The following is a 26,065-nucleotide window of genomic DNA, read 5'->3' as shown; positions in this document are numbered from 1 at the left end:
GCGCGTCCAATCCATACATAGAGCCGCTGAGACCTTGCCCGCGTTGCAAGGACTTATCGCAGCCCCTACACGAAATCCTCCCGCCATTTCCTAACGAACGCGAGCGCGGGAAAGTTCATCTTAACCACAGTATATAAACAAAATTTTAAGTAATAAATCGCGATATTACGAAAGAGGTTTTAATGTTCACACTGAAAACAAAACACTGTAGATAACACAGAAACCTGATAATTGTGAGCGTGGACTTTTTTCTGTATATCAGGTGAGTATTCTCTCACATTTGTCTACTATATCAAAGCTATGAGTTATCCTTAATTTGTGAATTTTCTAGAATTTATATTTATTAAATCTCACATCTAATATTTTATAGCAATATAAAGCATTTGAAAAATCGAAACTAAGTAATTTTTTTTTTAATTTATTTTGCAGGAAATAAATCAAAAATTAAATTAATAAAAATGTTGCTAAAGTCCTATATAATTTTAAACATTTTACATTCAATTTAATATAAGGGGTACTTTTAAAAAAAATCTGTGTAAACATATTTTCATGAAATTATTATGAAGTAACAATAACTTAAGTGCATTATTATTTAATTAAAACTAAGTTATTTTTGACTTAAGGTAGATAAACAGTTGAAGACAAAGAGATAACTTATATATGGGTAGGATTTTTTCAAAGCTAGCCTATTGCAATTATTATTTCACTAAGCTTTATTTAGAAGGAGCGGTTAAGAACGCAAAAAGATCGAACGTATGAATATTCCTATATTTAAAAAAAAAACAAACAACAAGCAATTGTGAAAATATTTCACGATAGTTAACTTTGTCAAAACAAGTGCGAATCCGTTATCCGTAATGGAAATGTTTTTGTACTACGTAGCAATAGGGGATACTTAATAAGAATTTATTTCGTCCAAGATATCCGAATTATCCGATAACGGGCCGTGATTTTCCAAGCAATCAAAATCATCATAATATTGCAATTTATTTCAATTAATTTCAATTGATTTTTTTCGATATACTAGCACTTTTATGTTTGTTAAGTAAACATTACTTACGGTACAAAATCTCACTTATCTCATTTGATATTGAATTACGTTTATGATTTCATTTGAACACGAAATATTGGCATTCTTTGTGAATTTAACGGTATCATAGATATTACTAATTCTGTCACAGATAAAAAACAAACTGTGTATTGCGCGATTTTTTATAGAAAAGGTATGAAATATTAGTAGATCAAATAAATTTATTTTCTTCTTCGTTTATTTGTACCAACGTTTGGAATTTCAGTCAGATTTTTCCGAAGAATTATAATAATATAAAAATTTCCTCTTAACGTAATTTTATCACGGATTAATTAATTCATACCTTTATCGGTGTGCAATTTTGTTTCTTACTACTTATCTGTCAAAACATTTTAAATAAGTAGGTTTCGAAAAAGGCACGTGTTTGTAAAATAAAACTTTTAAATAATCTAAAACTATATTTAGCTTCGATATAATTAATAATGTCATGTGTAAACATATTGATTGATATTTATAAATGCACATTTATTACAACTAATTGTGATTTAATTACAACTAAGCCTTAAGTAAGTTTCAGTTTCAATTAATGATTCAGAAAGGATCTAATATAAAATATATATGTATATGTCACAGTATCTTCATACATAGCTGAATAACGATATTAACTTTTATAACACAAACTATATAACTAAAATTTTGAAAATATATGTAGAGGACCTAGTAGAATAAAAAAATACCGTTGCAAAGAAAACTGAAGTTTATTCCATAACGATATTTTTGTACTTATATACTTATATGAAAATTGTTCCCGAAATAATCTACCTTTTTATTTACTGAATCAGATCTATTCATAAAAAAATCTTCTCAACAGTGGAAGTCATTACCATAAAATAATAATAATATCCAACTCGTATGTTGATAGGAAAAAATATATAAAAAACATGTTACAAGTCGATGAGAGACGAATAAAAACAGGTTACATACTCTAGTTACTCGTATTTATAATTATAGGTTATGAGAAAAAACCCTGTCATAATTGCCTCTGTTTTTATTAAAGACAAATCATTGTTAGCGGTAGCTTCTACGTCAATAATATGAGATAATTACTATGTAATCTTGTAATGATGTCCATTAAATATAGATCAATCAGTATTAAATCTGTACGACTATTATACGGACCAATTTCTCGTTATTTATTTTTAATGTTTTAATTTAGTAAGACTCTTTTACTTGTGTACATCTTTACGAATTCGTAGATAGGAGGCTAAAGTCTAGTTACTTTTTTGGGTTTATCAAACACTGCAATTAATTTATATTTGTTAAGCGCACGCAGTCTCTCATAATAGAGTTATCCAAAATCAAAAGCGTTGGGCTATTTATTCCGTACTTCTAAATCTAGGAAACTTTATTTGAAGTTGAACCAATAAAGTTAAGCCAATTTCATAGTACTAATATCTTTTATTTGTATAACTAATAAAATATGAAAATCTTTAATAATATAATGTTCTTAAACAAATATTACAGCATACCTTTTTGTATAATGTAATCAAATTGATCTAGCCCATTGTACTCGATTTGTACTCGTTATTACAGAACTTCATTGTTTTGAAAATACATCTATTATGTGGCCGTGAGCGCAAGGCTTAGCGGTCATGGTTAAACAATAATTGGGTACTGGGTTCAATCCCTAATGTTCAGACATAGCAATTTTTAGTGAAGTCGCATTGTAACAATGTTTAAATTCTGTTATTTAAAAGACTTCAACGCTCGCTCCCTAGTTATATAAAAACTAACTTTAGGCAGGCTTTTGTACATAGACGTTAGTAATATTGGAAATTAACTTGTATTATAATCTTTCATTATTTTAAAGCAATATACGAAAGTGATATCAGTGTAGTTGCTTTCATTAAACTAATTAGAACTTTATTTGACTCTATTTTATAATAATCTGAATAAAAGACTTGCGCATTGCAGAGTGTTTAATTTTAACGTAATAAATCTTGTCAGCAATTCTCGCAAAATGCTATCATTAAATTAAGAGCTTAAACTTTAAAAAAAAAAGCATGACCATTATTATCTCTGGGCTTGAAGATGAGAAAAAAAGAAATGTACTGTGTCGTAGCCACCGTCCTTGGGCTACGGGTATGTTATTTTTATCAGCAGGTGTCTAGACTCAGCAATGTTATTACTGCGGTCATTCTAGATTATAGAGTGTTCTTTTACAAAACGAACCTCAGAAATGCAGTACACCATAATATAATACGAGAGTTATTGTTGCGCTTACACGCATACATTTATGAATGATAATAATTTGTTTTTTCTTATATCTTACTAATAGCATAAATACGAAAATTTAGATGGATGGATAAACGTTTGTTACGAGGTATGTCCGGAACGGCTTAACGGATCTTGATGAAATTTAGCACAGATGTTGAACATATTCTGGTAGAACACATAGGTTACTTATTAAGTTTTTTATAAAAAGTTACCGTATTTTAAAAGTAAAGTCAAGTCTGTCGGATAAAAATACTGCACATCATTATGAAAAACAAGAGCATGAATGACTTTAAACTAGAATTTAAAGTTAATTTTCACAGGCAATTATTTCAGGATAGGTTGTGTTAAAAATTATTAGCACAGGTTCATAATTCCATAGAGATGTCAGTTCTTTTTGTTTATTGCCAGTAATAAGTCAAATCAATTTATAGGCAATTCCCTTAGTTATAATGTGTTATTTTGTTTTGTATTTTAACGCACATCTCTAATAATAACAATTTGCAACTGTCTGCAAGGTTAAAATTATCAAGCCGGTACATCCAGTCGTAAAGTATAGACATTCTGGTTTGTTTGAACTGCAATATTGTTTTTCTGAATGTTTTATTTATTATAGCGCCTTGTAAGAAACTGTATCGAACACGCGATCTGCTTATAGAAGAAATATTGACATGTTTTTTTTATTTTACAATTTATAGTTACAAAGGCACATAACCTAAAATTCTTAGAAAATATGTTATTGTCGGTAATAAGAAAACGGAATGTCATTAAAAATATCTACGTTCGAACGGTAAACCATCATTTCGGCTCACGAATACATTACAGAATCATTTAATAATTGTTTTGATAACCCTCGGCGAAATATGGTTAAAGTTTATCACTTTAATGATGGCGATTAATTGATCGTGTTTTATACCTTTTTTTGTATGATAAATAATTATGATGAAAGTTAATTAACCACTTGTATAGATTTATTTTTATGAAAATACGTTTTTTTTTTTTTCATCAACGCATAAAGTGCTTAACTAGTGTACCTATAAGTTTTCAGAGTCTGTTTAAAGATAGTGTATTATGAAAAGAGAAGAACATTTTATTTAATACAGATCAAATACGTATTTTTAACCATTAAATATTTAGAAGGAGCGATATTTATCTAAATAACATTTCGATCAACCGATAACTTAAATTTTCCAGATGGCGTTTAGTTACCGCTATTCACAACAGTCATAATTTTTAAAATGTTTTATGCATAGATAATAAATCACCTTAAATTTGTTGAAAGACAAGAAAACAACGTGTTGAAGTAATTAAAAAGGACACCGATTCAATTTCGTAATGTGGATCTTATGTAAATTTTTGATTAAACTTGAATACAACTCTATCGAATATATAGATTTTATTTATTGACTTTATTTGACATTATTATCTTTTAAATATATTTGGAATTGATTTGTAATTTATTTTTAAGTCGGAAACGTTTAGATTTCTATTGATTTACATGTTTATAGTAAGATAAATGTTTGATATTTTTTAAATAACTGTAAACCTTTAACTTTTGCTATACAAAAATAAGAGATCAAATTATCTCTTTTAGGATTTTACGACGAGGATTTATATCTATTTTACTTACAGTCAAAATAAATTCGAGTATTCGATGCGCTTTTAATAATATGCGAAGTATACAAGTAAGTATACATGGGACTAACCTAGTATGTATAAATGTAATCTAATTTACATCATTGTAAAACAAAATGCAACATCGTATACTTTATATAAAACGAGCGAAATACAAAACTGAATAGGTTTGTCCACGAGCCTGAGAGCTTATGCAAATTATAGTTTCTTACAATTGAATACGAATATAAAATATTGTCGAGTTGTTATCAAAATGATCAGCACAGTCATTCTATGGGTTTGGAATGTTACAAGGGAACTGCACTATCTGGTTGTGCAATGATACTTAAGAGAGAGACTCGGGTTCGTAATATGTATATACACTCGTTTAAAATAAAGCAGTTTTTATTCAAAGGTTTAAAGACTGGGTGTATTACTAGTTTCAATTTAAGTTATTCTTTTATCGATCGCTGTTTTTTTACGATTATACCATAAACTACTCTTCTATATTTACTTCATTAACTACGAGTATGAATGCAACTGCTCTGTGAATACGTTTGTAGTTTAATAGAGTATTGCAATGTACATACCGTAAGACTCATAATTTTTTTTTTTTTCAAAAACGAAACTTCCCGTAAATTTCCATTTTCATAATCAGGATCTATCTATATCTGTCTATCTTGAAAGTATCCATTGTTTAATCGAAATGCGTTCCAAAAAAGGAAATTTGGAACAATGAAGACCTTGAGTGCTTTAAGTAGCTTAGCTTTAAGTAGATATTTGGCAACAGAGCCAAGTGGGTTTTTATGTGGCAAGTTCAATGCCAAGATTCCGCTATATCGATTCAATATTAAATTATTCTAAACACATCTTGTATGGATCCGTTGGGAAGATTCAAGCTGTAAAAGTTTTGAAAATAGTTTGAAAAGATTAACTGATTTCGAAATATTTGAACGTGATAAATAAAATGGCTAAAAAAAAAATAGGTAAAGCTGAGGTATTAGTTTAGCTTTTTACTACCCATTACGGTGAAATGTCTTTTTAATAATTCTAAAATATATTAGCAATATAAATTCTTACCAAATAATTACTCTTATGGAGCTTTCTATTCGATCCTAGGTGGGAGGTGAAAAAATCTATTATTCTACCTATCATATATTGGAAAAAATCTTACTAATATTATAAATGCGAATGTTAAGATGGATGGATGGATGCACGATTGTTTGAAGGTATCTTCGGCTCAAAGAATCTCGATGAAATTTGGCACGGAACATATCATAGAATTCAAGAACACATGAGCTACTAATTAAATTTTTTTTTATATCCTACGCCGACGGATTCGCGGGCCGGGTTCTTTATAGATAGTAAATCTTCCCAACAGTGAAAAAAAAATTCAAGTCGTTCCAGTACTTGCGAAGCTATTCATTTGTTTTATCTCTTTTCATGCTTTTATATCTCCATATATTAGGTCCTTACATATGAAATTGGCGTTTTTCGTACTGGCCACTTTAATCACGAATTTCTCCTCTTTGGTAAGGAATTCCAAATTCAAATTTGTACAGCTATAGACTCATGTATTTGTGGTTCGATGACCGTCATTCATTTGTTTTTTTTCTTCTGTTTTTTTCTGTTTGCGTCACTCATTTTACAAAATGGAAAACTTAAAATATCGCATTATTTACGAGTACGAGTTCCGCCGTGGCACTAGTGCTGTGGAAACGACTCGAAGGGTGAATGATGTGTATGGCGGTCGTGTTGCAAAAGAAAACACAGTTCGTTTTTGGTTCCAACGTTTTCGTTCTGGAAATTTCGATCTGCAGAACAAGCCCCGTGGACGGCCTGAGACTCAAGTTGATAATGAAGAGTTGAAGGCTATTGTGGAAGCGGATCCATCGCAAACCACGTCCGAGTTAGCTGCAGGCTGCGATGTTAGTGATAAAACTGTTTTAATTCACTTGAAGCAAATTGGGAAGATTAAAAAGCTTGAAAGGTGGGTACCTCACGAATTGACTGAAGCAAACCGGCAAACGCGCGTCGACTGTTGCGTTACATTACTAAACCGGCACAATAATGAAGGTATTTTAAACCGAATCATTACCTGTGATGAAAAATGGGTTCTTTACGATAATCGGAAGCGCTCAGCGCAATGGTTGGATCCTGGCCAGCCAGCCAAATCCTGCCCCAAGCGAAAATTAACCCCAAAAAAGTTACTTGTAAGCGTTTGGTGGACTAGTGCCGGTATTGTCCATTACAGTTTTCTTAAATCTGGCCAGACTATTACGGCTGATGTCTATTGTCAGCAATTGCAAACCATGATGGAAAAGCTAGCGGCTAAATAACCTAGGCTGGTCAATCGCTCCACGCCACTGCTGCTTCACGACAACGCTAGACCACACACTGCGCAACAGACGGCTACTAAATTAGAATAGCTTCAATTGGAAAGTCTAAGACATCCTCCGTACTCCCCGGACCTTGCTCCAACAGATTACCATTTTTTTCACAATTTGGATAACTTCTTGCAAGGGAAAAAATTCAACTCCGATGGGGCAGTCCAAATCGCCTTAAAAGATTTTATTGATTCCCGTCCGACTGGTCTTTTTAGTAAAGGGGTCCATGAACTACCTATGAGATGGCAAAAGTGCATAGAAAATAATGGTTCATACTTTGATTAATTAAATATATTATATTAAAAAATATTCGACTTTTTGTTCCTCCCATACAAAACGCCAATTTCATATGTAAGGACCTAATAATTTAAAGAATGTGATGGTACAGAAAAATCTTTTGTAATGTAGAGTAAAAACTACATGTGGTTACAAAAAAATGTTTAATTCTGAAATAGTTTTTTTTTATGAGGCAATGAAGCGTAACGAATTTAATAATAGCAAATAATGTGGCGTCATGCGGCGCGATTAAGGCGGTCTTTGACCTTTGAAGGATTTTACATCCAGAAAAATGTAATTAAAAGATTCTTATCAAAAACCCGTATGTAGTATGTAATAAAGCATTGTTATAATGCAAGCAAATACAAATATGAACACTTTTTGTCCTAATAAAGTAATATTACGAACTAAAATTCAAGTCTAATGTTTTTCGTATTGTTTGAAGGAAGACAATGTCGGTTTTTATGACCGTTTGAGAAGGCGATGCGAATGAGTAACAAAATTATGCGCTATATTAATGTTTGCGAAATAGTACATCATTGTATCATATTCTAAAAAAAAAAAACACTTGAAATGTTAATTTTGTGGCTACAGTTTTTAATTGTTCAAGGTCGAAAGGTTATATATGAAATAACACAACATAACCTTTCTATGATAATACCATTATTCACTAGTGTTAAATTGAATCATCAAAATAGTGGAGCCCGGTTCGCAATATCCGTGTTTTATAATTTAAAAATCATGTACTTCACTGTAAAACAGTAAATTCCATAATTAAGAATGTTCACATTTCAAAAAAAAACGTCCATATCTTTTTAAAATAAAGTAACATTTTTGTACTTATTTCAGAAAAAAAAATATTTACCAGATTTATTTTCTGTCTCGTTAAAGATTTGTTGTTCAAAATCGCATGTGTGCCCGAGGTGTGAATCCAATATTCGAATTTGGAATTGAATTTTTTAATTAAGTTGTCCACAAGCGATCGGGACAATGATAAAAAGTATTGCGGACATTATCCTGCAGTGTAAAAAGGGTTCTTTGATTAGTCTGTTTCTTGAGGATCAAACTTTACACATAATGTATTTTGCTATATACAACTAATATAATACATGAATATAAGTTGTTGTCATCAATTTATTTCCAGAAGAAGTCGGAAATGACATAAACAGAAACATCGTAATCGACAACATTTTAATATTACACCAGGTTTTATCCGCGATCCGTCCGCGCGGGTCAAAAAATCTTTATTATTAGCCTAAGTGTTCTTTTCCACACTATGATCTATGCCAAATTTCAGCGAGGTCCATTAATTTTGGCTGGAAAATAAGAATGTATGGAATAATAAAAACTTATGTATTTCTACACAAAAAAATCCATTTCCTATCTAATAATGTCACTCTTAGATAATGATCTCCAATTTGAGTCAATCAAGGAAAATCAAATGATGAAATAAAATGTCAAAAAGATATTCATGTAGATTATTTCGAATTAGCTTAACGGTTGTCTGAACAAATATTTTCCGAAGCCACATCATAAACGGTTATAATTACGATTTGATTTTTACGACACTGTCTATAAACAATTAAATAACAACGTTAGGTATACGTTTATTTAACGGGAAATTTCTTGGGACAGGCGAAATAATCTGAAATGAATAATAATACTTAGGTACTTCGCTCCTACACGAATATTTAAAAATAATAATAAGAATTCCGGAAATTAGGATAACTTATCAATGTTTAGTACACGTACTTTATTATCTTTTACTTTATTGTTCAAAGCACAATGGTTTTATGTCTTCCATAAAAATAATGCGGTCATCAAATATTATATTTACAAAGGGATTTCATTAAATCGAAACCATAAAATTCTGCTATATATCTTATTTTAAACACGAAAAGTGACAAGAAAAATCATTAAAGAATTTTTAATTTCACATAAAAATATGAAACACTAGCTTTAAAAAATGACAAAAAGTTCAAATCGGCTACTTAATGGCAGTAATAAAATTTAAATTTTAATAAAAATTTAAACACTTTATGATGCAATCATGATGTTTCGTGTACAAAAGAAACAGAAATTAATGTACTATAGTATTGAAATCCTAAGTAGACATTATTAGAAGAAAATGCCTGTTCATTTCCTTCTTGATTCCTATTTAACAGTGGTAGACGCCAGCAACAACATCAGTTGCACGAATTGGTCAGCTCGCCCGGTGAAATACCACGACCACACAGAAGACAGGCGTTAAGTGGAAATAATTCCGCGTTTCGTCTGATGAGTGTGGTGCCGGAGACCTAATATTAGTCCTGTTTCCCTTCCCACCCTTCTCGGAAAGGATGGGAAGGGAGGTGGATTTAATGGAGGAGGAGATGCATAGGAAGGTTAAATGTTCTCTTTTTGTGCGTCTCCTCCTTCGTCGATTGGGGGTAGGCAACGTATCTGCAATTGCGACTGTCTATGGGCAGCGGTCGCTTCGCCATTTCGGCGAATTCATGTGGCCGCTTGCTCGTTTGCCACCTTGTAATAAAAAAACGAATAATAAATTTCGATGTACACGTAACTGACAGCAATAAATAGTGAGCTGAAGCAGCTGGAAACTGTTCGTGTATGGCAGTTCTTAGTAAGTATTAAAGCTTCGGTTAGTTCTGCAGATTAGTATGTAATTCTCAGTTTGCCATTGAACCAAATTTCGCGGCTATTATCAGAACAATTTATACAATTAAAACGAAACAATAAGAAAGCTAGTAGCCGAGATATTGGTTTCACAACGATAAGCGTTCAGAATCACCGGATGACGATGATAACATCTCTAGAACCTCTCGTCCGTGACGTGTTGCTAAACTAAGCCATTTACGTCTAAATGAATTAATGCCACTCTTATATCATACGGAGGTATCGTCTGATAACGTCTTTTATATCTAACAATTTAATTAATTTCGGAAATCAAAGCGGTTTATTATAATTATACACGGAACTTGGCTATTATAAATATTAAACAATAGCTAATTGGTTTAAATGTAGAGTTAATTCATTAACATTTTTAGAATCAAACTGTGGAAATGAGTCTGGGGATACGAATTGGCATTATACATTGTCGTAAGAATCATTGAAAGACTTATAACTGAGAGTAAAATATGAATCTCTGCTTATAATCTAGATTACGATACCGCCCACAAAAAGCGAATTATTTTAACAGAGTAGCGATCACATCAATTGATTTTACGTTTAACAAACATTATGTAAATAAAAAATAAATTAGTTGGTTACGCCATATTTTTTGTAGCATTATATTGACATGATATACATCATTATTGCAACACATATCCAACACCAAAGTGACGTTAAACATATTCAGATATTCAATCTATGTTATAAAATTAATAATACAATAAAATAATAGTAATTATAATGTAAGAAAATATTATATATCTGATTCACGATACAATTAAATAAATTATATTGTAATTGTGTATACGTGTGAACAACATTGATGAGATCATGAATCAATGATGGTTAACCTAAGTTTACAGTAGGTAGTTAGAAGCGCACACATACAATTTGTAGGTTTCAGCGAAGAACTTTAAAGATGTGTGTATGCAACCAATGTGCATAGGGTAAGCGTGGTTGACTAAGGCCTAGTCATCTTCTAACTTAGAGTAAGCTCGAAACCTTCAGTGGGGACATATATGACCTAATGACGGAACAATCAATCTTACTAGTCTTACTATCATACTAATATTATAAATGTGAATGTTTAGATGGATGGATGGATGGATGTGTGAATGTATGGATGTTTATTTGAAGGTATCTATGGAACGGCTCAACCGATCTTGACGAAATTTCTCACAGATGTCGAATATAGTCTGGAAGAACACATAGGCTACTTGTCAAGTTTTTATTTATTCCGCGCGGACGGAGTCGCGGGCGATAACTAGTATAAAGTTATAAATGCGAATGTTTAGATGGATGTTTGTTTGAAGAAATCTCCATAACGGCTGTATGGATCTCGATGAAATTTGGCATAGATGTAGAGCATAGCCTGGAAGAACACATAGGCTACTAATTAAGTTTTTTTTAACGCGGTCGGACTCGCGGGCGACAGTTAGTCTCATATATACTGACATAAACAAATAAAAGTGCACGTTTAGATTTATCAGAATGTATGAGATACGAAACGTTTAAATGCTTCCAACGTGTAAGGGTTAGTCACAGTTACGTGGAAACGTGAATAGGAAAACTGCAAGTATACGGTACCTTGTTAGATAAGTCGATAAGGTAAGACACTGAATATGGATCTGTGGACTGAAGCCAATACCTACGGATCTCGAAAACTGTGACCACATAACGGCATGATGACCACGACAAACTACACATCGGATTTTACGATGTAGGTAACTGTTACAATAGTCTGTATTGTAATTTTTCCTACAAACAGTAGTAAATTATTGCCTGTTGAAATTCCATTATAATTCCGTACTTTGAAATTTTTAGAATTTGTTAAAATCCTCCTCATTTTCATCCAAGTAAATTAATTTCTCCAGTATATACTATACCTATACTAAAGATTTGATGAAAAAAAAAGATATGTCTAAGTCGCGAAAGCCAGTGAACTCCTAAGTGTGATATCAGCCAATAAACATAATACCGCAAATATTGAGCAAATCACACTAATAGTTTATTTGAATAATACATGTAAGATTCGTTCTCAACGCAACTTTTATGTACTGAGGACCTAGCACGAATATTTGTGCCAATCGCCTTCATATCGTCGTCGTCAATTATGTCAAAATTAGTATCGGATTTTTAGTATACTTTACGGCCAATAGGGGCCGCTGCACAAATTTTAATACTAATTTTGTCGATTACGGTACGATGGTGATTGTAACAAATAATCGCGCTAGACCTACTGTTTTCAACTATCTACAAAAGTGGACGATAAGTGCAACGTCCAGAGCTGGGCGTTAACTCGTTAATCCGTTAATCGTTAATTAACGAAGTTAACATTTTGCTTAACGGATTAACTTTTAAGTTAACTTCAAAAAGTGTTAACGCTTTTGTTAACTTCCGTTAAACTCAACTTCCGTTAATAAAAGTCCGTTAATCGTTAAATTAGAAACTTGGAGACGTGCTGTCATTTTGTTTAAATTACGCGCTACGCCACGCTCGTAAGTTCAACTATGTTGGGCGACTGTCGGCGACTCGAATGATGAACGAAAGAGTTGATAATTGATATATGTGAAGTTCGCGTGCAAGTGTGATGCATCAGAGCGTACGGGAAAGACGTGAACAACAGGACAAAATCAAAAGAATGTTCGAATTAGTATATTTCATTACGAGTATATAAAACACGAGTTTGTAATAGTTTTTTGAGCAACTGTATTAAAACACTTTTTTAATACTACACTTTTTAAAAACTAACTACGAAGTTTTTACAAAAAAAAATAATTGATGTTTTTATTATTGATGCAAATATTTCTTAAAAGAAGCTCCTATTTTGTTACAATATCAGATTTAATGATTTGATTCAATGAATTAGGTTAGTTTTCATTTTATTTCGTCTCATTAAATTTCATTTTCATTCCATATCAATAAAAATAATCTACTGAAGACTTGGTTGTTAGGGCATAGTTCCCTTTGCCTACCCAGAATGGGTGAAGAAAACAAAAAAAAATCTCTGTTTGTATTCTTTTACTTTAAATTGCTTCATTTTTCGCAACTGTATCAAAAATTGTTGTTTAGTACACGTGCGACACTGTCATTACAACTTGTTCCAACTGTTCACCCTCCCCCTTCCTTGTTGCCTCACCTTCGGCTGCGCTTCGGCTCGGGTAGACATTTGTCGGAACTCTTTGCAATGACAGGCTTTCCGCACTCGTAATTAAATATACTATAATGCATTCATACTTGTCTCTTATACTAATGTGATATAGAATGTATAGTCAAATTACTATTTTAAACAAGTGTCGCCACAAAGTGTGAAATTAGTATGTATAATTTTGGTATGGTTAACTGTTAACGATTAACTTTAACTTGCGTTAAATTTTCGAGAATTTAACGCTTTAACGATTAACGAAGTTAATTTTTTAATTAACGAATTAACGATTAACGAAGTTAACTTTTCGATTAACGGTGCCCACCTGTGGCAACGTCTTATTTATTTAAATTTTAAGCGTAAATAAATTTCATGCATCAAATGCAACCATAATAAGGAAGTCTAATAAAAGATTTTTGTATCACAAATTTTTTTTATAGAGAAGTGATTTGCAAAACGTATATACTCGTATGTTGAATTTCCTTGCTTTGTATAATTATGTAAAGTGCAATAATTTAATGTAAAAATTATGCACAAAAACATATAAATTATTAAGGTTTTAGTGAAAATGCGCGTTCATCTAAATCATTTAAATTAAGGGAATTAAAATCACATGTTCTTTTTATCGTTATTGGTGTTTGTTTATATATTGATTCCAGGTATTGTCAGTAATTATTGACTGAGAATAATTAAAGAAACATTGAATCTTAAATGTTTTAAACGGTAATGTATAAAATTGCTGGCATCCGGTGTGTAGTAACTGGTACTAACCCGCTAACGATCAGTAGTTTTAATAGTTGATCTAGTAATTAAACAATAAAGACCTCATACACTACAATAAAATATACTAATTTATGCATAGCATATCAAGTTTCCCTTACGGAAATTGTCAGAATCTGATTTTCAAAATCCTGAGATTTTCATTCAAAACTTAAATACCATTATGAAGATATAAACGTATGAGATGACTTTTACATCAAATCAATTAACCTTTTATTAACTCGTAAGACGCTATTCTTAGTTTTCTACAGTTATTTGTAAATGATTCTCTGGGGTGGTCTATGATGAATGACTCTACCTAAAGGCTTAAAATGATAAATTAATCTGTACGTCAATTTCAATAATTAATTACTAAAAAATAGTAAAAGTTGTGAAGTTTATTACTCGAGCTCCAACGCGTAATTGAAGGCTTGACACCGCTGTGACATAAATAGGATCCATTTGATACGCGATGACTGAGTGACGAAACAAGGATTGACAGAAGCGATACCGCGACGTTGACCATGACCCTGCTATTGAACTTGAAGTACTGAACTTGTACACTCACGTGGTTAATTGGTTGAAAATTATTAAGTTAATATACAAGGTAGACTAATTAAATACGATTGCATTGTTTTGCACGTGGCTTCACATTTATTGCGTATAAAGAATTCGTAAACATCTAATCTTACTAATATTACAAATGCGAATGTTTAGATGGATGGATGGATGGATGTTTGTTTTAAGGTATCTCCGGAACTCTTCGGATCTTGATGAAATTTGTCTCAGATACAGAAAATAGTCTGGAAGAAAAAATAGGCTACTAATTACGTTTTTTTTTTAATTCAGCGTGTACGGAGTCACGGGTGACAGCTAGTAGTATAATATAAAGATAACCGCCAATTTAGAATTATTAATATTGAATAGAAAACAACCAATGAAGGAAAAAGAATAATTGATTTTACGACTATTTATTCAAGGTAATTTACTTCACATCAACACTATCTGTAGTGTATCTGACGGCCGCAGGAATGCAGTACCGACCACAGCTGTTGGAAAGGGAATCTACCCTTGCAACCTGTTTATAACGCAGCCGAGTAATCAATTTATATCGACTTCAGCCGCTCTCGGCGCCTCGCCTTATGCAACTACACCAATGAAAGTAAAAGGAATCGTAACGAATACAACTATTAAAGATTCTCTTTTTTGCTGTACGTAAATAGATACCGGCGAGTTTTGTTATTATTATTTTCGTATTAATTATTCGGTGAATAGTTTTTTAAGTTATTCTAGTTGTCTCCAGACGACGTATGATTTCCACATACATTATTATTAATGATAAATAGAACTGAATGTTGCCTGTGGGGTTCGCATGTTTACCTTACTTTTTTATTCATTGGAATTCGAGTATAATAACATAGAATTATAGATACCATGAATCAACAAATTACCGTCACAACATATCTACCGATATTTAAGACCTTGCATTATAGTCTGACAAGACATTAAACATTCAAAACTTAATAAACCAAAGTGTTTTATGTCTGTTTTATAAAGATATCTCAAGCCAGTATCAAAGCAGATTCACTCTATAATTACGCGAGGCAATGAACTATGTCGTCCCGATATGCTCACAAAGGCTGGTTACTCACATGTGACCTTTAGAAAAATTCCTTGGGAATTATAGGACGAGTCCTGGGAAATAAACGAATCCTTTAATAGTTATAAACGTCCGATGTGAGTTATTGATTGTTATAGTGCTTTTATAAATATTCCTAAGACTCTTAAAAGTCGTACGATAATCTTGATGATAGATTAAAAATAAATCATGATATATAAAAATATATACATATTTATAAAATAGTTTACTCCGGTTCAAACCAACTACAAAGGCAATTTCAGTTATAAGGCAAGTTATGTGTTGTTGACAAAATACGAGTACCTATGTCTAAAACATTAAGTAGGCCATTAAATTTTATTTGTTATTATTTTTTATCTTATAATTATAAACTTGATATGAAAATCACTACCCTTTCCTATAAAAAATGAAAGTCAAATGTGATGTTAAGATATACTTATATATGAAAATCTCAGTCTGTATGCTACCATACTAATGTATCGCCAAATACGTCAGGCCCCTAGCCCGATATACAGGGCGATTAGCATTAGTGTCTCCGTATTCATTTTGTATGCGACGGTCACGAACACGTTGTCCGATTTGTACTTTATCGGGCCACATGTATACGCGAATTGAATGCATTTATTTAAGGATTTGTAAGGAAAAATGCGGAAGCTGCTTTACAAATTAAGTTCAGTGAACCGTAGGATTTGTAAGCACGGAAGGATTTAGGATATCTTTGTTGATGTTGCATTAAATAAATATGGATTATTCATATTAATGATTTCTGTATTTAAAATTAAATGTTATCATATTTTATGTATTGAAAATAGTATAATACAAGATAAAAGTAAAAGCAAAGTACAAATGTAATTTGTAGCTACATTACGTACCTTTATTTAATCTTGTGTGATCAGCGTGTAAACTTGAAAATAGCAGGCGCTTGGTTAATCTACATGCAACGAGTTTTTACTACATTTGTAAGTAAACGAAATGAGATAAAAAGGAACAGGCTCATGTTAAATAAATTTACTGTCGACCGCTTGGGTACGAGTGTGATTATGTTACATTTGTAAAAAGTTTATTTTTTTTACTGGACACTTGACAAATAGGTTATTTAAAATATTTATGTGAGAATGCACCATACTAAATCATACTAATATATTTGGCAAATGTACATTAAAGGGTAAAGAATACGTATAAAGTATATGATTTTTAATCCGCATTTTTAATAGCATAAACCATAAAAATACCCTTTTCAATACCTACTTTATTGCTTTTGATTTATTACGTATTATTTATTATTTATTATTAGGTATTATTTCTAGATCATTTTTTAAAGTAGATATTTAAGTATTTTTGAAAAATAAAAGACGGTAAAGTATTAGCGCTATGTTAGATCCTCCCATATAAAAGACATCAACGAATTTTGCCACATGTGCTGTAACTGTGTAATTATGGGTATGCTAGCTGTCTCCCGCGACTCCGTCCGCGCGCCATTAAAACTTAAATAGTAGCCTATGTCTTCTTCCAAACTATGTTCCACATCTGTGCCAAATTTCATCAAGATCCAGTCAGCAGTTCTGGACATACCTTCAAACACACATCCATCCATCCATCTAAACAGTCGCATTTATAATATTAGTAAGATTATACTAGGTACTTACAAGAGGTTCGTGTTTGTATTATCAATGATTATTTGTTTTACCGTATTTTATAATAACGAGAGTTCGTGTGGGGTTAAGTGAGGTCATCACCGTTGTGCGGTAATCATCTTTGTCGCTATGAAAATCAATTCGACATTGAAATTACTGATATGTCAAGTTAATTTTCTTCATGATGATTGAGGCACGTAGAGTGATTTCGACTGATCATATTGAAAGGTCTGTGAGTTTATATGGAATTAAACAATTGATAAGTACCAAATAGCATATTGTCTATAAATGTAAATAGCTTGCAAACATTTTAAAACGTTATTCACTATTAACTATTAAGATATATAAAAACTGTGAGTAAATAAGAATATAAATAGTCCTTTGATATACTTGCAAAAGAATCCAGATTCTTTAAATTGCCTACAGTCTTAAGTTCAGAATGTTTAATATCTTTTACTTTATTAATTAATGTTTCTTAATTTAATATAATGTTCTTGGAGATAACATTTAAAACGGGACTTCGGTGTCGACCGTTCAGTATTTGCCACCGCGATAAGTACATAGTGTGTTTTATGAGTAACGAACGAAAATATCAAATATTGTATATAATTTTTTTTATTCATATTTTGAAAATAAAACACTAATCATTTACAGACCAATAAGTGTCTAATGTACATGTTAAAGGGCATATATATCAAATATGTAAAGCAGTGTACATACTTTTCACATAAAACTACAGCGGGTTATGTTCGTCTATTGTCTTAGTGGCAATTAATAGATATATGAAATGGAATACTTTAAGAAAGCTATTTGTAACTTAGATACTTAGGCGATACCTTCCAATCGATTAGAGACTTACGTTTTCTTCAGCCTATTCTATTTTATTTACTTGGAAATTCTTTCTTATCATCAACAAAGCAGGCACGTTTAAAAGTACTGCTTAGGCTATCCTTGCCAAGATCATGATAATGGGTGAGATAACTGCATACAGTGGTGAAGTACCGACTTAATTCGCTTGATAGATCAATAATTAATCAAATAATACATTTTTTGTAGTGAATAGTAAACATAAGTCAATCGAATCACTAACGATTAATTTCTCAATAAAAATTCTCGAATTGAGTGTTTGAATTTTTTTTTTCTTTGAAAAATGGAAAGATCATCTATAAGTTTTACGGCAAAACAATTTTTATTTTTTTATTTTTCGCAATAATTAAAAAGTTATATCAAAATCAAAATTAATTTTTGAATCCAGTACCGAAGACGCGCCGAACAAATCCGAGCGCGTGTGACGTCATACTGTTATTTTTTACTCGTATTAGTATACAGAGATAATAAGTACAGTGCTTTGAGCTTTGTTTTATTTCATTTACAATGTTTTTGTCAACTTGACAGCTGACGTATAACAGCGGTGAACGATGCATTTGGGTATGTTCCGATATGCACTGCGAGCATTGCACAGTGCTATCACTGTAGAAAAATTCGTTCCGTTATGGACTGCCGCAGTACCCTAGGGAAATATATGACGTCATAAATCGCCGCCATATTCTACTGTGAGCACTGGCGTTTTCGAGGTAAGGTACTCGCAGTACCTTGATCACGTGATCAGCCAAACCACTCGAGTGCCTAACGTCTTATAAACAAAGCTACAGTTTAATCAGAAAATTTTAAAGTTCTGTAATTAGTTTGGATTAATAAATAAAACAATGGAAGAATTGCAAAAATTAACCTTATTAGACTGTGTTGATAATGAAAAACATATATTTTTTTATGAAAAAGTACTTACTTTTATTATATTATAAATTCAATTTACAATTAATATTAATTAAAATATTTTTAATTTAACAGAACTCCAAAACAGTTTTTTTAATGTACTAGAAAACTTGAATACACTCATTTGAATGCTGTGTCAAAAAATGATGCTGACAGTATACGGGATTGCGTTCCGTTTTAAATCGTAACCAGTATAGCTGGTTATAAAGGGACGGCTTCACAGTATACTGAATTGATGTCACACTGTACAGTGGTCGCAGTGCATATCGGAACATACCCATTATGAATTTGCTAAACATTATGACGTCACAAGTATGGTGGCTATCGTTCACATTCACGTGACTATTTTAAATTTTATAATCGCTTGTAAATAGTTGAAAAAAAAAATTTCGTTTTTCAAGTTAAAATAATAATTAAGTTTAAAAATATATAAAAAAAAAATTTTAATTTTTTTTCACACTCCAAATTGTAGGTATGCATCTACAAATAAAGGAAGATTTTATTTTCAACTTTAATAATGATAAAATGTTACAAATTATTATACTTTTCCTAATTATACAAATAGCAAACTTTCATTAATACATGTATGCAATTTATTTGTTTCAGATTGCTGTATGCAAGAAACATGATTTACTTATAAAACCATATTTTTAACTGTCACTATTGATTGCAAGCGATAATTTCAAAATCACGATGAAAATATATTTATTAAAATGTTACATAGTTCTACTAACACAATTCGTAATTATAAAAGGAGTTCAACCTAACAACAGTGAGTAGTATTAAAATAGTTTTTATTAAAATTAAATTTTCCCTCAATATTAAAACAGTTTTATTTTTTTAGGTTCCTCAGATGAAAGTCGGCATCCACGTGGTCGTGTGGTGAAATTGTATTCTGGACCGAAGCAAGAGCCAATCACATGTTATAATGAGGGGTTCCTAGTGGAACCAAAAGACTGTTCGATTTTTTACCGATGTATTAAAGCTTCAAGAGGAAAATATACAGTAGTTAAGGTACGTGTATGATGATTTTTCGATATTGTTAAATCAATTAATTTAAGGTGATTAAACTCAATATATATTTAATATTACAGTTTCAATGTAGTCCGGGAACTGTCTTTGATCCAGAGATTGAAACTTGCAACCATCCTCAGAATACTAAACGATCAGAATGTAGGTCCAGTAGACCCTTTCAATTTATACCAGCTCCAGTAGAACATTTTAATGATAATAAGATAGAAACTGCTGTTCAAGAATTTCCATCACCTATTACCACTCGAAAACCTATATATGATAAACAAACCATTAACTCAGAATCGCCGAGTACATCTACAGGTTTTCCTTCTCCAATGCCAATTGCCATACAAAGTTCTGGGTACGGCGCGTACTTACCACCTAATCAGATTCAAAGTACAATTAAAGTTCAAACAAACGAAAACACCCAGACACCGTTGCCTTCAATTATTTCAACATTGCAGCCTCAATGGACGCTAACTTCTAACCAATACGTATCTACGACAACAATTACAGCAGCAAGATTGGGTAATGAATGTATCCATGATGGATTTATGGGCGATACCGAAGATTGCCGTAAATTTTATAGATGTGTTAATGATCAAAGAGGAGGATTTAAACAATTCGAATTCATGTGCAGTGAATCAACAATATGGGACGATAATATACAAAGCTGTAATCATCCGTGGGCTGTTAGCCATCGACGTTGCGGTCGTGATAAATCGTATAGCGACTACAGTTCTAAGGATGGTGAACATTATTCTCAAAAAAACGACAGCCTTCACGAAGAACAACTATCTACTTTTGAGTCAAATAAGACAGAAATACCCGTTACGGTTAATTTACCACTTAGTATTTCACATCAAACCAATTATGGAGAACAAATAAGCGTTGACGAAAGCACAGCCTGGAATGACAAAAATAATGTGACAAATAACATACCAAGCAGCCAAAACAACCAAGAAAAACAAACTTATTATCCTATCAGGGAGAAAGAAATAGGTTACATTACACAGTCTTACGAAACAATTACAAAGACAAGTTCGTATAAACCAGATGTGGTAAGACATGACACCTCTTACAACACAAATTATAAAGTAATTAATAATGCATGCACCGAATCTGGCTTCATGGGTGACCCGCAAGATTGTAGAAAGTTTTACAGGTGTGTCGAAAATGGAAGAGGTAGTTTTATCAAGCATGAGTTTCAGTGCGGTGAAGGCACAGCATGGGATAAAAAAATTGAGTCATGTAATCACGTGTGGATGGTTAAAGAATGTGGAGAGAGAGGTATATCTAACAATTTTACTTCCGATCGCTACGAACCCGAAAACAGGCATACGACATTATCGAATACAATGAAAGATGAAGTCACAAGCGACAATAATGCTTACAATAATTGGAATGATGTCGAGAAACATGATACCTCAAGACCAACTACTGTGTTACCAGTAGTTACTCAAACATTTGAAGAGCCATCTAAATTAAATGAAAGCCAAGAAATGTGTAATTCCGTTGGATTCGTGGGTAACCGAAACAATTGTAAGATATTTTACAGATGCGTAGAAAATAGCAATGGCGGATTTACCAAATTTGCGTATTTGTGTGGTGATGGAACTGCGTGGGATCCAAATATCGAAGCATGTAACCATGTTGGGCAAGTAAAACACTGTGGGCCCAATGTCGAAAATCAAACAATAGCAAGTATTTCTAGCACCGAATCAACAATTATTACCACTGTATCATTTGTGCAAACAACTGTGCAGTTAAGTGATAATAAACCACTGCCTTTGCCTCCGCCTGAGAATGATGAGCATTTGAATGATAACCAATCAAATGATATTTACAAAGACCCGATAAGAACTACAGAAATTTCTACGGTCCTAAATAAACCAAATACAACAGACACTGGTTCCAATAAAATCAACTCGTGTATTAACAGCGGATTTATTGGAGATAACCTTGATTGCAAAAAGTTTTATAGATGTGTATCAAACGGTGATGGGAGTTTTAAACAGTATGAATTCTCTTGTGGTGAAGGTACAGTATGGGATGCTGAAATAGAAGCATGCAATCACGCATGGGCTGTGAAAAAGTGTGGAGGTAGTTCTAGCAATCAAAATGAAGTGTCTACGACGCTCTCCACGACTACAAAAAATATTTCCAATGAGTTTGAGAGTGGTTACCCTACACAGGGTTACGGTCAAACCCAACAACCCGTACAAAATACTGTTGGTTTATCTACCAATAGCGTACCTGTTAGTGACAAAGGTGTACAGTGTCAATCTGCTGGATTTATGGCAGATAAAAATGACTGTAAAAGATTCTATAGATGCGTCGAAAACGGATTAGGCGGCTTTGATCGCTTTGAATTTTATTGTGGGGAAGGAACTATGTGGGATTCAGACATACAAGCATGCAATCATGCATCGTCAGTAAAGGACTGCAGCATAGCCTATTATAATACAACCACATCAACACCTGTTGAGATTACACAATCTATGGGTACGGTTTCTATTGAAGTTGATAAAAATGTATCAGGACAATCAGAAACCGAATCACCAACTACCATGACATCATTATATGCAAACAACACTTGTACATCCGATGGATTTTATGGCGATGAAAAAGATTGTAAAAAGTTTTATAGGTGTGTTGGAAATCAACAGGGAGGTTTCTTGAAGTATGAATTTAACTGTGGTGAAGGTACAGTTTGGGATCAAAATATACAAGCTTGCAATCATGCATCTATTGATAATGAGACATGCAAAGGATCAACTTCAGTAACTAAGGCACCATCAACAGTTATTACGTCAGGTAACACTGAAACTTACAATACCTTGCATCCAGAAGAAAGTTCCACTCAAGAAAGTAGCGATATACCTGGTGTAAGTAATACTTGTTCTGCAGAAGGTTTTTATCCAAATCCAAGAGATTGCAAAAAATTCTTTAGGTGTGTTAGTAATGGTAAGGGATATATAAGATACGACTTTACTTGTGGTGAAGGAACTATTTGGGTGCAAGATATTCAAGCGTGTGATCATGACAGTGACAATTCTACGTGCAGTGCTCAATCCGTAACAGAAAATGAAGTAACATCCACAACTCCTGCAACATCATCTTATGTAGATACAGAACAGAAGACAACGGAAGCGATTACGCCAATAAAATCAACAACTTCGACCTCAGATTCAGCTTCCATCATAGACGGTGCTTCCAATGTAGCTGAATGTAGAAGTGAAGGTTACTTTGGAAATCAAGAGGACTGTCAGAAATTTTACAGATGTGTAAACGATGGTAAAGGTAAATTTGTTCGGTACGATTATATTTGCGGCGATGGAACCATTTGGGATCAAGAAATCTTAACTTGCAATCATCCTAGAGATGTTACGAATCGGTCATGTGATAATAAAACTACAAGTGAAAACACAGAATCGTCAATTCAATCTACAACCAGTGCATCCTCATCTACTCAATCGTCATCAACTCCATCAATGTCAACACAAACTACGACATCATCAACGACGACACCAACTGAGACATCTTCAATGTCAACACAAACTGAAACATCGTCAATGATGACACAAACTACAACATCTGCTATGCAGACCCAAACTACGTCTCCATCAAAATCGACGCAAACTACAACGCCCTCTAGTTCCACAGAAAGCACAACGACTTCTACTGAAGTGAGCAGCCAAGAAACGCCAATAAATTCTGGAGAAGGAACTTCTAAAAACCCAACAACTCAAAACATAACCTGCACTAAAGCAGGATTTTATCCTCACCCTAGTGATTGCAAAAAGTTTTATAGATGTGTAGATTGGGATGGGGATGGAAGAAAATTTTCTGTTTTTCACTTTGAATGTGGGGAAGGTACAATTTGGGACCCTGCTCTTGATACTTGTAACTACGAAGAATCTGTTTATCCCCCACGTAATTGTAGAGCTACACAAGCACAAGTTACTAATACTTCACAGGGTACATCGACGGCTCAGACTCCTACAACCGAATCAACTACACCCCAACAGTCCAGTGGTGAAACAACTAGTACGCAATCCACACTAACAGAAGGACAAACTACAGAACAGCTATCATCAACGAATCAAATGAGTTCTTCAACTACAACTCCAACTGATACCACTTCTACAACTATAACATCTCCTGATACTTCTTCTACAACTGTGGCACCCACTGAAATTACTTCTACCACAGTAAGACCAACTGACTCAACTTCGACGACTTCTGATCAAACGACGAGCGAGCAATCTACTACGGATACAACAACAACACAAAGTGATAAATCTACAACCACAACAAAAGATACATCTACAAGTGAAAACACTTCAAGTACATCTGAACAAACAACTATAAGTGAACAAACTACTACTACAACGGATGCGACAACAAGTACGACTGAACAACAAACGTCTTCTACGCTTGAACAATCCTCTACTGAACAGCCTACGACGCAAACAACTGCGAGTGTGACAGAAGAAACTACATCACAGGGATCTACTACAGAACAGCAAACGAGTACAGACTCGAGCACCGAAGTATCAAATACTTCTACTACTGAATCAACTCCAAGTAGTGCTGGATCTACAACTGAAAACACTGAAGCAACTACTACACAAGGAGGTTCTACAGTGAAGGATTGTCCAGAAACTGAAGATGATCAATATTTATACGCTTGCCCAACCTCGTTTAAGAGACATCCAAAGTATTGTAACCTTTTCTATCAATGTATAGAAAATAATGATAACCATGAACTGAAGATAGCAACATTCAATTGTCCAAATGGTACAATTTATGACGAAAGTAAAATTCAATGTGTTGAAGAAAGCAAAGCTGCAAAGAAATGTCAAGGCGCTATAGCTAAAAACCGGAGGATAAAACGTTTAAATCTTAACAGCAAGGAAACGGTGAGTGTAAAGATTATCGCGCACTTATCAACCTCTCGTCGCGGTGTTCATTAGCCTCCGATTTGACAACGTCCATTGAGCGGGATAAGGATATTAAATTTGTAAGCAAAATGTTATGACATATCATATCGATAATTTTATATCTTAATCCCGCTTAATCGTCAACGTCGCGGCGAGAAGTTCATAAGAGCGCGATAACCCTTATGCAAAATGTATTATATTTTAATTCCAATATAATATATAATTACATTTTATTTCGCAATTAATTTGCATATTAATTTTTTTTTTTTCAGATTTCTGTAAACGAAAATAAATATGGGTGTACTGGAGTTGGTCATTTTCCATTTGAAAAAAATGAAGAGTGTTCACCGGCCATATTGAAATGTGAAATTTCTAAAAGAGGAAAATTACAAGGCTTTGTATATCGTTGCCCAGACAATTATGTGTATTGGTCAGTGAGTAGAAGATGCGAACCAATATTAAGGATGGCTGCGTGTAAATATTCTTCTAATCAATGGATTGGGAGATCGGAAATTCCAATTGAGACGAAAAATATCGCGTGATTGTTTGAAAAATAACTTTCTTAAATTTAAGCTCATGTAAAAATATAAACATAGTGAAAAAATGAAATAATGTGCGAAATACGTGTGACAGTAATTAGTACACTCGGTACGTATTTTTATACAAAATCTAGTCTGTTACTTGGTGACCATTGGATAAGAATTTCAAAAAGACGGATTAATTGCCTCATAAAATTTGTCATGACTAGTTTAAGGATATCATTCGACTTGTGATCAAGATATTGCCAAAAAATTACACAGGGGCAATATTTTGAACACGATTAATTAGTTATAAATTAAGGTAGCTACTTAAGTACACTAAATAAAATAATTATTTTGAAAATTGTGTTTATTTTATAAAATAA

General features: G+C 32.8%; 1 protein-coding gene across 1 annotated transcript; it reads left to right on the top strand.

The window, feature by feature from the left end:
- LOC106718213 (serine-rich adhesin for platelets) lies at positions 1-26,013 on the top strand. Its single transcript, XM_014512239.2, has 5 exons — positions 1-262; positions 19,808-19,973; positions 20,046-20,215; positions 20,296-25,140; positions 25,434-26,013. The coding sequence occupies exons 2-5, from the start codon at positions 19,895-19,897 to the stop codon at positions 25,701-25,703; spliced, it is 5,364 nt and encodes a 1,787-aa protein (XP_014367725.2). The 5' UTR covers positions 1-262; positions 19,808-19,894; the 3' UTR covers positions 25,704-26,013.
- The last annotated feature ends 52 nt before the right edge of the window (positions 26,014-26,065 follow it).

This window comes from Papilio machaon, chromosome 10 (genome assembly GCF_912999745.1).
Source record: "Papilio machaon chromosome 10, ilPapMach1.1, whole genome shotgun sequence".
Taxonomy (NCBI): Eukaryota; Metazoa; Arthropoda; class Insecta; order Lepidoptera; family Papilionidae; genus Papilio; species Papilio machaon.
This window is presented reverse-complemented; position numbering and strand designations above follow the sequence as displayed.

What these genes read in the sequence shown, in the direction of transcription:
- LOC106718213 (XM_014512239.2), top strand. Translation starts at nt 19,895, where the DNA reads ATGAAAATATATTTATTAAAATGTTACATAGTTCTACTAACACAATTC. An exon ending in AGGAGTTCAACCTAACAACA is followed by an intron (nt 19,974 to 20,045) that starts GTGAGTAGTATT and finishes TTATTTTTTTAG; the next exon opens with GTTCCTCAGATGAAAGTCGG. An exon ending in GAAAATATACAGTAGTTAAG is followed by an intron (nt 20,216 to 20,295) that starts GTACGTGTATGA and finishes TTAATATTACAG; the next exon opens with TTTCAATGTAGTCCGGGAAC.